This window comes from Notamacropus eugenii, chromosome 3, assembly GCF_028372415.1.
Source record: "Notamacropus eugenii isolate mMacEug1 chromosome 3, mMacEug1.pri_v2, whole genome shotgun sequence".
Lineage (NCBI taxonomy): Eukaryota > Metazoa > Chordata > Mammalia > Diprotodontia > Macropodidae > Notamacropus > Notamacropus eugenii.
In genome coordinates, this window is record NC_092874.1 from 361,746,884 (window position 1) to 361,761,907 (window position 15,024).

Below are 15,024 nucleotides of genomic sequence, written 5' to 3' on the forward strand. Positions count from 1 at the left end.
GAAATTCTCTTCTCTCATTTATGAGGTGCTCAAGAAGTTTCTCTTAAGTATGGCATAGTTTCTTTTCTGGGCTTCTTAAGAAACCATGATTCTGTGTGCAGTCTGTGCTTAGCTTAGTAGTAGATAGCTACTGCCATCAACTGATGTGAGGAGGCTGCTAGGACAACTGCAGGTGGATGGGAAATCCAACATCCTCTGAATTCTTTGAAACTTATAAAATAATCCTCAATCCAAAAGGGAGGGAGAGGAAAAGATCTAGCAGAGTTGGGAAGCCTGTAGCATTGAGACCACATATAGTCTTCTAGGTCTTTAAGGTCGGCCCTTTGACTGAATCCAAACTTCATAAAATCAATCCCCTTAGACCTGTTCTATAAAACTTGGACTCAGTCAAAAGGCCACACCCAAAGACCTAGAAGGCCACATGTGGTCTTGAGGTCATAGATTCCTCACCCCTAACTAGGCCAGGGTCAAAGCTAAAGCCTATCCTTTCCACTCACTTGCCAGGCCATTCTTTCTTAGAGGTTTGTTGAAACACTCTCTCTTCTATTGTCATTTCCCATTACAAGCTAATGTTGTGTGTTTGTCTTTCATTCTCAAAGAGGACCTTGACGTGACTTGCGGTTGACTTTTATTTGTATGAGGGAGGGCTGTGCAAGGTCACCAGCCTCACTTTCTTCTCCTGAGCCACCTGGGTTCAGTGGCCTGATATTCATTAGGACGACTGGAGATGGCCCAGGATGCAATGGGAGACCCTGGCCCTTTCAGGCTAATGTCTTTTCACATTCTCATTTTGAGTGAGATACACCCATAAAAAGAATAGGCTTCTGGAAGTAGTTACTCAGGATCCGGAGATTGTGATGAAATCCCTCAGCCACTTGGAACAGACTTCCTGTCTGGAATCATTTCATTCAATCAATGGCTTTCAGTAGACTTCTAACATCTTGTCTAAGAAAGGGGTTCTTAACTTGGGAATCATGAAGTTTTTTTTTTTTTAAATATTTTGATAATTGTGTTTCAGTATAATTGGTATCTTTGTTGACTCCATGTAACTTATCTTATGCATTTAAAAAAATATTATGAATTTAGTCCATAGTCTTCACTGGACTCCCAAAGGAGTCATGACTCCAAAAATATTAGGAATCCCTGGTATAAGATCTGTGACTGAAATTAGTTGATTGATGACATTAAGTGGGATGAGATGTGATGACTTACTTGAGTAAATTCAACCTACCTCCCCTGAAAATATATTTTGTTCACCTTCGTTTCCCTAAATATCCCTCCTCCCAATAACTTTTTCCAAATTCCTTTTGTGTTAAAAATCAATATGTTCTCATTTTAATCTATACCCCAGAGTAATGATATCAGAGGTCTTGAATTCTTTATTCTACAGATTTCTTATCATTTAAAATGGCTTCCTGAAAGTATCTCCCAATTGAAAAACCCCAGGAATGTCATAACCAAAATGTAGAACTCCTACATTAAAAAAATAATACTGCAAACATCTAGACAAAACTAATTCAAGTACCAAAGCCACAGTTAGAATCAAACAAGATCTGGAGGTTTCCAGTAAAAAAAAAAATAAAAGAATGAAACAATTGCAACCAGAAAAACCTTACCCTTCCCATTCTCTCCAGCAGGAAGACAAGCATGGAGCAAGAGGGAGCATAACACTAGGGAGGGAAGAGTCACAATCAGAACGAACTTCCTTTTTCTGAAAGATTTAATGGGGGGGCAAACAGAATTTAAAGGGGTACCTCAGATTGCCTCTTAGACGCTTAGAGAAAGGTAGAACAGATTGTGGTAATGGAACATTACTCTGCTATAAGAAATTATGAAAGACAATTTCAGAGAAACCTGGGTAGTATGAACTGATACAGAGTGAAGTATTTATACAAGAATAGTAAAATTGTAAAGAGAAATCAGTTCCAAAGGTTCAACAGCCATGTTTCTAAGGCACCTATGATGAAACGTGAAGCCTTTTGTTCAAGAACTGATGGACACAAGGTGCCGTAGGACACATACACATTCTTGTTGTACGTTGATATTTTGCGTGGGAGGAGTGGCAAGAGTGATATTTTTTAAAAAGAACTTCATTGTGGCATTTTCCAAAAATGCACAGAAAAGAACACAGGAAGTTCAGAAGGAAATGCAGAAAAGTTAGACAGTCCTGAAAGTGACGTTTGTCGTTTAGTTGGTCAGTCGTGTCCATCTCGTCATGACTCTGTGAATCTCTGTCCATGGGATTTTCTTGGCAAAGATACTAGAGTGGTTTGCCATTTCCTTCTTAGTGGATGACTGAGCCATAGACAGAGAGGTTGTCTTCCCCAAGGGTTGGCTAGAAAGTTTCTGAGGCTATTTTTGAATTCAGATCCTCCTGACCTTGAGCCCAGCTCTATCCACTGCGCCACCTAGCTGCCTAAAGTAACAAGTAAAATTTATTATATACATTTTTTTAAAAAACACAGATTTGTGTATTTCATGGTTTGGTTTTTTGGTTATATTCTGCTGTACGTATAGAACTGATCTTTTTTTGGTTTTTAAGTATGGAATAAAGATAAAGCTAAAAAAGATTGTGTAAAATACCTGGGAGGCCAGCTACCAAGAATACAGAGGAATTATGTAAATATAGTTGCAAAGCGCTTTAAGGAAATAGAAGGACCTGAATAATCAGAAACATTAATTGCCCATGGTTGGGTCATGCCAAAAGTATGTCATAAGATGAAAATACTACCTAAATTATGTCATAAATTCAGTGCCACTTCAAACTACCAAAGGATTACTTTATAGAGTTAGGAAAACAATAAAACAAAAATAATAATTCATAATGAAGAACAAAGGTCAAGACTTTTGAGGGGAATAATGGAAAAAGTGAGAAGGAAAGGTCACTTTGAGAATCAAGCTATGTTGCAAAAAATCGATTATTGATTATCGATTAATAATTTATTGATAAATTATGAAAAATATTTGATACCAATTTAAAAAAGCAGAAAAGTCAATCACTAAAAAACAAGTTTAAGTACAGAAGACCCAGAAACAATTGAACACAAGCAGCAAAATGGCCTATTTGACAAGAGCAACAAAAAAGTCATATGATTGTATTACTTGGTGATAAAAGCTTTGACAAAATACAACACCCCTTCCTATTAAAAATACTTGAAAGCATAGGTATAAGTGGATTTTTCCTTAAAATGATAAGAAGTATCTTCCTAAAACTATCAGCAGCTATTATCTGTAATGAGGGTAAGCCAGAAACCTTTCCAGTAAGCTAGTGGTGAAACCAGGATGCCCATTATCACCAGAATTATTCAGTATTGTACTACAAATGCTAGCAATAGCAATAAGAGGAGAAAAAAGAAATTGAATAAATCAGAATGGGCAATGAGGAAATAAAACTATCCTTTTACAAATGGTATGATGGTATGCTTGAAAAAATCCTCGAGATTGAAGTAAAAATTAGTTGTAATAATTTTAGCAAAGGAGCAGGATATAAAATAAACCCACATAAATCATCAGCATTTTTATACATCACCAACAAACCCCTACAAGAAGAGGTAGTAGCTGATGGTTCATTTAAAATAACCATATAAAATACCTGTTAGCATGCCTCCCACACTTTTATGCTCTTACACATTTATTCGAATTTTGCAAACATAAGAGCAAAAATAAATCCTGTGCAAACATACATGCAGCTGTGTCTATACAATTCTTCTAAGAGAGATGAATCTGTGAAATAGGAATGGTTTTAAACCAGTCCTAACACAATAGCAGTTTCTCAAAGCCACATACTAGGGGAAATGGAATTCATGGTTCTCTTTATGGGTCAAGGCTGAGATATATATTATCAAATATTATTTCTTTAAAGTAGTGAAATTTTGCACATAACACTTTGAGAAAACAACTTCCATATAATCCCATCACCAGCCTGTAGCACAATCACATTACACTAGAAATCAGCTTCAGTCTTCTTGATTGACTGGCTGGAAAGGCAGGGCTCTCTGGCCTCTTTCTGGGTCTGGCATTTGGAGTATTCTTATCAGTGTACTTGGGGGTGAGAGAGCTTATGTTCTGTGAAGTGAGCAGTATGAACTCTTGGTAGTACTGGGAATCAGTCACCTTGAGGAACATGTCCATGGTATTTCTTCTATTGACCATATCCTTGTAGACATCAGATTCAGCCAGACTTCTGAAGGGAGATTCTGCGATGGACTACAAAGAAAAAAATGAAACAAACAGTTGAAGAAGAGCATTTCTCTGGGCAAAGATTGCATGTCACTGAAAGCAGCTTTGCTCCCCTCTCCAGGCTGGACTGTGATGGCCAGGGTCTCATTCTTGTGGTCAAAGAGCTTCTTCCCTGAGTAGGCCCAGTGGGAGAGCAGATTATTGAAGTACAATTTGTCGTAAGGTGAGATACCTTCTGAACTGCTGGTAGGTTTTGTATCTCTGTGTCATTATTCCATCCAGTGATTCAATAAACCTCTTCAAACTCTTCACTATGTGAAGAACTATGTGAACATAATTATAAAACACTTCTTACACAAATAAAGCAAGATTTAAATAATTGGAGAAATATTATTTATGGATGGGCTGAGCCAATATAATAGAAATGAAAATTTTACCTAAACTGACCTACTTATTCGGTGTCATCCTAATTAAATCACTAAAATATTTTATTGAGCTAGAAAAAAGTAATAGCATTCATTTGGAAGAAGAAAAGGGCAAGAATATCAAAAGGAATGAATGAAAAAAATGTAAAGGAAGGAGGTTTAACAGTGCTAGATCTTAAACTGCATTAAAAGGCAGGAATTATCAAAACTATCTGGCACTTACTAAGCAATGGAATAGTGGATCAGTGGAATAGAATAGCTATACAATCCACAGTAATAAGTGGTTATAGTAACCTTGTGTTTGACAAATGTAAAGATTTAAGCTTTTGGGATAAGAAGTCACTATTAGGTAAAAATCTTTGGGAAAAGTGGAAAGCAACATAGCAGAAACTAGGTATAAACCATTATCTTACATCATTTACCAAGATAACATCAAAATGGATACGTGACCTAGATAGAAAAGGAGATAGCATAAGTAAATTAGAAGAATATGGAGCATTACCTATCAGATTGATGTATAGGAAAAGAATTTATGAATAAATAAGAGAGAGCATTGTGGGATATAAAATGGATATTTTTGATTGCATTAAATTAAACAGGGATTGTACAAAGAAAAACATAGTAGCCAAGATTAAAAGGAAAGCAGAAAATCTAGAAAGAAAATTTGTAGTTTCTCAAATAAAGGTCTCATATCTCAAATTTGTCAAATTTGTAAGAATATAAGTCATTCCCCAAATGATAAATAGTCTTGTACCATGTACCAAGATAAATTCCAAATATATACACGGTATAGATATAAAAGATGATATAATAAAAAGTTAGGAGATATCTTTCACAAATGTGGTTAAGGAAATAGTCCTGAAACAAACTAGGGATAGTGATAAAATGAGCAATTTTGATTAAATAAAACTGAAAAGTTTTTTCACAAGTAAAATCAATGGAGTTAAAATTAAGAAGCCATTGACATTTAAGGGAAACACTGAACATATCTTGGCATTGAGTTTCGCTGATAAAGCTGATATCCAAGTTATAAAAGGAATTGTAGAAATACATAAATGAGCCATTCTGCAATAGATATATGGTCAGAGGATAGAAACGGAATTTTCCAAAGAAGTTCAAGCTATCACCTACTCTGTTGAAATGCTTCAAATTACTTATAACAAGACAAATGTAAAATAACAAAACTCTGAGGTGCTCTCTCACACCTATGGGTTTTCTAAGGTGACAAAAAACAAAAGGAAAATTACCAAAGTGACTGTGGAAGTGGAGGCACCCAGTCCATTTGTTGTGGAGCTGTGGAAAGCATTGTTTCTATTACTAGGCTTATACTCCCAAAGAAATTAAAGAGAGAAGTGACCCCAATTGTATGCTTTGTTGTAACGAACTGTATACTTTCTGAAACAGTGAAAGTACCTAACATTTGAGAAATGTCTGAACAAATTATAGTATGTGAACGATTATTGCTCCATTTTAAGTAATGATGAAAGAACTGAATTCAGAGAAAGCTAAGAGGATTAATGGGAATTGATGCATACTAAAGTCAGCAGAACCAGGAGCAAAAATTTTTGAAATAACCAGTCTTTGTAAAGAAAATTATCTATGAAAGACTTGGGAATTAGAATTTTAAAAAATGGCCAATTTATGACTCTGGAAGACTGATGATAAATTATGTTTTCCAGCTATTGGCAGGAAGGTAATATACTTGGGAATGCACAGAATGGCATATGCATTTTTCACATACTGCCAATGTATGGATTTGTTTTACATAATTGTATTTGTTTGTTACAGGAAAAGCTTTTAATTTTCATTTTTGGAGGGGAGTATTTGAGAAAGGTTGGTTAGGTAGGGAGAGTATAAGCGAAAATGGAAAGAAAAGAAGATCAATGAATCATTGAAAATAAAGATGTAATAGAATTATCATAATACATTGTTATATTCATTTACATCATTTATGATGGAAATATCCTGTTTTAAAAATCAATATTTATAATAGAAATAAAATTCTGAAAGATGACACAGAGAAGCAAAGCGGTACTATAACTGTCATGTTAAATTTGAGTGGCACAAAACAAAAAGAATAACCAAAATGTACAGAGTGGATCTATCCATCTAAAGTATAAAACATAAGTGTGAAGTTTAATATGCAGTGTCCTTTTTGTTTTTTCTTTATATGTTGAAATGTTTCCATGTTTCTTGTTTATCGATATTTATCAAATTCAAAATAAAAATGTTTACCAAAACAAAGCCTCAACTGCCTTCTCTCTCTTAAAGATCCCTCCATTGTAGAACCCGCCCTCCCCCAAATTGGTAAAGTCTTCCTGGAATTTATGTTTTGTGGAAAGGACAAGAGCAAGCACCCTTCATTCTCTCCTGGCTCCACTCCTCATTCTTCACCACCTTGTCCCTGCACAAGTACTTTTTCCTCTCATGCAGATTTTCAGCTTCCTTTTATGTGTTTTCTTTCTCATTAGAATGTAAGCTTCTCAAAAGAAAAAACTGTCTTTCTTTTTTTTTTATTTTTCTCCACACAACACAGTGCCAGCCACATAATGAATACTTATTGACTGACTTTAAAATACTGAAGAAATAGGTAAGAGGCAAGTTGTAGAAGACCTTTACTGATAAGCTAAAGAATCTGCATCTTAAGTGGGACACTAAAGTATTGTGGGTGGACTTGGGAACTGATCCAGCCATTCTGTAGAAGCATTTGGAACTATGTCCAAAGCACTAACCAGTAATACCACCACCACTAGGTCTGTATACCAGAGATCAAAGAAAAAGGACCTTTCATGTACAAAAATATTCCTAGCAGCTCTTATTGTAATGTCAGAGAATTGGAAATTAAGGGAATGCCTGTCCATTGGGGAATGGCTGAACAAGTTGTGGTATATGATTGTGATGGAATATTATTGTGGTATAAGAAATGACAAGAGGGATAGTTTTAGAAAAACCAGGAAAGACTTAGAAGAACTGATGCAGAGTGAAGTGAGCAGAACGAAGAGAACACTGTACATGGTAACAGCAACATTGTAACAACGAACAGCTGTGAATTACTTAGCTCTTCTCAGCAGTACAGTGGTCCAAAGCAGTCCTGGCAGACTCATGGTGAAAAGTGATGGAGTCTGAATGCAAACTGGAGCATACTGGGGGGAAGGAGGGGCCAAGGTTTCTTTCACAAAATGACTAATATGGAAATATGTTACATATGATTGTACATGTATAACACATCAGATTATTTACTGTCTTGGGGAGGCGGAAGAGGAAAGAGGGAGAAAGAATCTGGAACTCAAAATTTTTTTTTCAGTAATTGGAAGAAAAAGATAAATTATTAATTAAAAAACACGCAAAAAAAATGATTGTAATAAGGGGGTAAAAATGAATTTGCATTTTGTTGTGCAGGCAGAAGGTATGTTGTTTTTTTTTTTCAATAGAATAGTTACATGGTCAGATCTATGCCTTAGAGAGTATTTTGGACTCTTTTCAGAGGATTGATTGAAGAGGAAAGAGACTGAAAGTAGAGAGACCTGATAAAAAATTAGGTTCAGGTAAGAAATGATAAGGGCCAAGAGAGAATCCATTTTAGGCATGATGGACTATGTATGCAAAGGCATAATTATGGGAGATGGAATGAAAGGATCAGAAAACTCTCGGTAATGGGTCCCCTTTCTAGCTCCCTATTGTATATGTCTGCTTTGGCACATCTCAAATGCAAGACACCACTGGAGATGTGGCTGAGAAGTGTGGGGGTGGGGTGGGGAAGGGAAGAGAAATATACAGTAATACTTATGCAATTGGCAAGCCACCTTGTGAGAAGGAGGCTAAAATAGAAGGAAAAATGGAAATGGATATGGCTGCCTACTGGGAAAAATCTGTTGGGGTGAAAATTTTCAAAGTTGAAAAAAGAACTGAAGGAAATAGAAGGACATGAGGAAGAAGGTCATGGTGATAAGGAGGAGGAAAAGGAGTAACAAGAAAAATAAAGAGGAGGCAAGAATTTGGACCTAACTCCTTCACCACCACTCACTTCGATACTAAAGCATTTATTCTGCTATATAAGACTCACTCCTTTTAAAGGAAAAAAAATTAAAATAAGAAAAAGTTTATATAGTAACATTTCACATGTGCTCTCTGACATCCGGGGGAAATGCTGTTTTGTTTTCCAGATAAGTGAATTTTCCAGATAACTAAAATTTGCCTCTGTAAGTCTTGTAACTTCCAAGTTTATTTTAAAAGAAAGGTTTCTGCAATGTGTTACATACTTTTAAATCTGCTTAAAAGGATTTATACAGAACATAATTTAAACTTATTTGACAATTGAGTTGTTATAAATAGCAGTTATTGTGCTCTGCTTTAATATTTTCAGAGTTCATCAAGGGTCCAAAGCGGTGGACTCATGATGAAAAATGCTTTCCACTTCCAGAGAAAGAATTGATGGGAGTCTGGATGCAAACCAAAACATAGTTTTTTACTTTTTGGGGGTGGGGGAGTATTGAATGTGGCAATTTGCCTCTTAACTAAAAGGCCCCAAACTTTGTGAATTTGGGGACTTGGTGAATTCTTGCATTTGTTTGATATAATGCCACTTCTCTTACCATTAGACTGAATTTCTTATTTGCAGCTTTTTGTACCCTCTGACCTGGGAAACTAAGTCACTATGTGATAGAATTAGACATGAAAGAATAAAATAGGCTCTACATGAGTCTGAGGGGCTCTCATATCAGGAAAATACATGAGTTTTAGTGTATGGACTTTTTAAATATCAATTTTGATTGTATAGAGGGTGCTGCAAGTAGTCAGTGTTTCTAGAGAAAGTGAGTTTTGAATAAAGAACACACATCATAGAAAGAGCCCTCCAGTGAACTGAGTTCCAGCACTGAACCTGCCACCTACTCTGTTTAAGACCTTAAGTGATCTGTGCCGTTTAATCTCCCTGACCTTGTCTTTCTTCATCTAAACAAATGATGGTACTAGATGAGGTGATGTTACCTATGGTCTCTTTCCCCTTTAAGTCAGTGATTGTAGCATCCTAAGAGACATGTACCTATACCGAAAAAAACATTTGGGGACAAAAGTAGAAAGTTAAATTCAGATGTGAACTTAAAGGCAGACTACTGGACTTGGACTCAGGAAGTTGTTGAGTTATTTCAGTTGTGTGCAACTGACCCTATTTGAAGTTTCCTTAGGAAAGCAGTTTGCCATTTCCTTCTCCAGCTCATTTTGCAGATGATGACCTGAGACAGACAGGGTTAAAGTTCTTGCCCAGATCACACTTCTAGTAACTATCTAAGGCCAGGTTTGAACTCACCAAGATGAGTCTTCCTGATCGTAAGCCCAGTGCTTCATCCACTTTGCCCCTGGACAATCCTCTGTATGACCTTCTGTAACCCATTAATCTCTTTCTGCCTCAGTTTTCTCATCTGTAAAACAAGGATAATTGTAGCACCTACCTCAGAGAGTTGTGTGAATCAAGTGAGATAGTTTACCTGAAGTGCTTTGCAAATCTTAAAAGTGTTATATAAATATTAGTTGTTATTATCACGTTCACCAAGAATTTCCATAGGGGAGGGGGGATTATGATGTTTTTAAGAGTTAGAATCATATCTTAGCATTGCAAGAACATTTCAGAGATGTAGTGTAATCCTATTATAGAGTCCTCGAAAGGTTAAACATCGCAAATAGGATGTCAGGAAAAATACAGAAATGCACCACAAATGTTAGTCCTCTCTAGCATTGCCCATTGTAGAAATTTTCAAATTCCAGAAAAGTACTTAAAGAAATGCCCTTCTGCAAACATAGCAAGCATAGTTGGAACAGGACTTCCAAATGAGGACTGTTTATTTGCTTTTACCTTCCCCTTCCTGAGTTCTTTTTAGTTTTTCAACTTACCCTTTTCTGTTCTTTTAGGTTAGCTCCATACAGAACCAAATGCAATCTAAGGGAGGTTATGGAGGTGGAATGTCTTCCAATGTCCAAATGCAGCTTGTAGATACAAAGGCGGGATAACCTTGGGAGCTCTTCCAGTAAGTATCTCAGTCTTGTTGTACCTGAGAATTAAGAGATGTGCAGGCTGTATTACCACCAGAAAATACTGAAGGGATTTATTCCATTTATATGGAACTTGCTATTTGAAGAATCAATTCAGTTCAACAAACGTTGACTAGCCAGTTAGGTAACTGAAGCCATACTGTTTTTTAATTCTTGAGTTCTAATAAAAGGGGTGTATATATATATATGGCATTACATCTTCAATTATGTAAAAAGGACGCTGATAAAAAATTATGCTGACTGAGGGCAATTAAGATACCAGCACTGTCTTTTATGACGTCTGGTTTTTGCCATATGCTAAATTTGACAGTACTAACAGGGAAATTCAATTTAACCAGAGGCTTTGGTCCATTCCCCCCCAATAGCTTTATTTAATTAAAGTACTATTAAAAATTCATTGTAGTTTAAAAAAAAGATAACCCTGAGTGCTTATGCTCTATGATCTATGTAAGACCCAAAGAAGGAAATTCATTTTCATTTATGACTGTCTTATTTTTAACTTTGAAATTATAAGCTTCTTGAAATTTAAAAAAAGCAAAAGCCCTGAGTGTTCTCTTAATCATAATAATATTGGAAATAACTTGAATTTTTTTTCTTGTCTTTACAGGTTCATGTGAATTTCCATATCTCTTCTTTCTACTGTTTTGTTTCTATTTGGAGTTTTTTTGGTTTTTGGAATTGTTTTGGTTTGGGATGTGGGGGGAGGGGGCCCTTGAGACTACTTCCGTGTTTATTTTAAGAAAGAAATGTGATGGGACCTTGTTCAGCCTCTTGTGAACAGTTACCGTTATGCTCCAAAGAAGCTGTTTGTAAAGTGGATCTTGTCATGCCTTCCACTGGCATGCATGTGTTTGACTTCTACCAAAATAATTGATAAGTAATGGACTGAGTTGTGATTTTATATTTTAAACATTTTTCAAGTTTGAATAAATAGGCAACTGATTTTAGCATGACCTTTTTCTCTAATCACTACTATACAGCATTAGTTTGCCAATTTTTTCATTTACAGAAAAAAAAAATCTTTTCTGTCTCCACTTCTTACTGTAATTTTAGGTCCCAAGCATGACGTGTTATCATTTTTTATTTATGTATTTGGGGAAAGTCTGGGACCCACAAGCACAATGACCTTTTTCCCATTTCTTTGAAGCCTGGTGGAGTCAGTGCCTGGCTTTAGGAAATTGTCTCTTTGGTGCCAGAAATAGAAATTGTTCATTTGCTGCTGCTGATGTTGCGGCTAGTGGAGAAAATTTAAGTATGGCGCTACAATGATATCCATATCACTGAAAAAGATAACTTGTTACTTAGCTGCTTTAAAACAACGTCCCTTTTAATCCTATTTGATCTTCAAACAAAACAAAAGCTTGCATTCATAAGACATTCTGTTGTAAATGTTTAGTATATTTATTTTAAGAGAACTGACCTCAAGATTGTAAACTAGTATAGTAGCATATGTAAATAACATATGATGGTATTTTCATCCAGTCAGTTTTCAATGGTGTTGCGCTAGCTGCACGTTTCTTTTCCTTTCTCTTCCTTTTTTGCTTTTTATGTTGATCTTAGACTGTCCATCAGCAGAATGTTGAACTGCCTGTCCGTGTTATTAATAGCAGTTCAGTGGACGTCTCAACAATAGTTGGCAGGGTGGTTTTTTTTTTTCCTAAGTGTTTCCAGGCCATGTTAAGTTGCTAATGGCAACATATTGACCTGGCAGAACAGAAACTATTGAAAACAACTTACAGGGTGACTTTTTACTGTTGGTAAGAAGCCTTTTGCTCAGGTTCCAAAGCATGTTCATCTTTCACAAATTGTAAAAAGTAAATTTGAATATTGCACTATCTTCAAATTCTAGAAATAGTTCCTTTCCCATCCTCTATCCCCATTTCTTCTCATCATGGTCATCTTAAAACAAAGTCAATGATTTGATTCTCTGTTGATTTTTTTTAATCATGTGCACAATTCATTGCTTTCCATGTTTGTCTCATACAATTATCTACCAACAGGGCAAAATCAACTTAACCAGAGTGCCACGAACAAGTTAGAAATTAAACAAATGCAAAAAAATAAATTTTTATATCGTGTTCATATTTCCCCTTCACCTAAACCTCAGTTTCCTTTGAAACAGCAAATTAACTAAGTGCTAGATATGTGAAGGCCCTATGCAGTATCTTTTCCCTGGTAATTTAAAAATTGGTTCACTAGAAATGAAGTAGCCATCCTATTACACTTCCGTATTTACACTCTACTTGCAGAGTGGTTACATGCAGTATATTTGGTTAAGAAAACCAGATAGTTGATTCTTTGGACTCGTGATTTCAAATGGTCCCCAAGAACGATTAAAATAGAATTTAGAATTTGACATGAGAAAATCATTATCAGTGATGAAATTTTTTGTAAACAGAAATCTGGTATTTATTTGATTTGAAGATGCAGTTGTCTATCTCTGCCTACCCCACTGACCCTGGCATTTTTTCCATAGCACTCTTTGGCATACTCAGCTCCGCTGTGCATCGTCATTCCATACAGTGTTGTCAGAGTGTGTGCACTTTAAAAGAGCGATGCTTTTTGCAACAGGTAAAGGCTACATTCCAGCTACTCTGCTTCTACTGTTTCTCTTACAAGTACTGTTGAAATTCTTCAGATTTTCCTCATGCATCTTGCATAAAGTGCAATACTATCTGGGCAAAAGGCTGCCACTTGGGCAGGATGCGCAGCTTTAGCAGCAGATCTTGCCCCTTCCGGAGGGCTGAATTAGAACTGCAGGAGGAGCCAGGTCTTTATAGCCATTGTCTCTTCAAAATCATAGATTTTTCTCCTTTCATGGATGTCAAGATAGGCATTTGGGTCAATCTTCCCTCCCATTCCTATTGTTGTTCAGGCATGTTTGACTCTTAATGACTCCATTTGGAATTTTCCTGGCAAAGATACTGGAGTGGTTTGCCATTTCCTTCTCCAGCTCATTTTACAGATAAGGAAACTAAGACAAACAGGGTTAAGTGACTTGCCCAGGGTCACACAGCTAGAACGTGTCTGAGGCCAGATTTGAACTCAGGTCCTCCTGACTCCAGACCCTGTCACTCTCTCTCCACTGTGCCACCTGTTTTCTCATAGAGCCATTCCTGATTCGAAGGAATAAATGTTCCAGAAGACATGATGTGAGCTTCCATTGATAAGCAAGAACTCAATTTTTCATTCCTTAGCTTTGTAAACTACTGTATGACTTCTCCAGTGATACCATTAAAATACTCTATATGTTTGTCATAGCGAGGAGATTACAATTAAATCATGTGATCAAAAAACTCCCTAAAATGTTGAACCATAATTACTGGAGATTTTTGATATCTAGGAAGAAAAATTAGAAGTGTTATAAAGTTTTGAGGCTGACTTTAATTAACTAATTGGTTGATTAATGAAAAGTTTTAATGCACTTTAAAAGTTGATTCAATTATGTCTAAGAAATAAACATTTCTCTTGTGGTAAAGCATTTCCTTCTAAAATAGAAGGTAATCAAAAAATAGAGCCCACTTACCCAGAATTTAGTTTCTAATCAACTTTAATGAAATGCATTTATTTTTTAAATTGGGGAATAATGGGTATAGATTAACTCACATAGCGTCTGACAACAACAATTCAGGCTTAAAATGGTGCCTATATATGGAAAGCCGAATTATTACGGTTCAGTGATTGAGAGTGTGTTGGGAAAGGGGAGTTCAAAAAGGGAAGCCAATATTTCTAACACAATTTTTGTCATTGGGCCTTTCAAAAAAAAATGTTTTGTGATCATAATTTTTTTTCCTTTTGCCATAAATTATCAATTAAAGCAGATTCAAAGTTTGCTGTCATCAGATGTCCTTTGCTCAGCATCCAGAAAAAAAATTGGGATATTTTTATAACATGCTTTATAGCATACTTTTTTTTTGTAAACTGTGTTCATTCTTGAATAATGTCATTCCCATGTTGGCTTGTAGATATTAAAATGAAAGTAATGACTTTGATTCAATAAATGTTTTCTTTTGGTTTCTGGTTTACCTTTTTCATTCTTTTCATGCACTAACATTCACATATATGAGTTTCAGAAAATGAGTTTCTTATCCTTTCATTTTATAGCCACTGTCATTAAAAACCTGCTTGGCAGGTTTTTATTTTAAATATTGTATCATTTTTCTGTTATTTCCCCTACCCAAAATCAGACTTGATGATAAATTCTCATTAGAAATGGGTTATTGATACTATAATTAAGTAACATGCCATGGTGAATCTGTTCTTGAAGATGGGAAAACCTGGATTCAAGTCCTACTCCTAATCCATACTTGCTATGAGACCCTGAGCAGGCAACTCTCTTAATTGCAGAAAAGGTGCTGACCTGTATTGATAGATG

At 35.8% G+C, this 15,024-nt stretch overlaps 1 protein-coding gene across 5 annotated transcripts in view; it reads left to right on the forward strand.

Annotated features, from left to right (window-relative positions):
• CDC42SE2 (CDC42 small effector 2) overlaps positions 1-14,665 on the forward strand; it is a 166,471-nt gene extending 151,806 nt beyond the window's left edge. For all 5 annotated transcript variants that reach the window (XM_072597335.1, XM_072597332.1, XM_072597333.1 and 2 more), the window contains 2 exons: positions 10,509-10,624; positions 11,257-14,665. In XM_072597335.1, the coding sequence (XP_072453436.1) occupies positions 10,509-10,607 (99 nt within the window). In that variant the 3' untranslated portion in view covers positions 10,608-10,624; positions 11,257-14,665. The remainder of the gene's footprint in view (positions 1-10,508; positions 10,625-11,256) is intronic.
• The last annotated feature ends 359 nt before the right edge of the window (positions 14,666-15,024 follow it).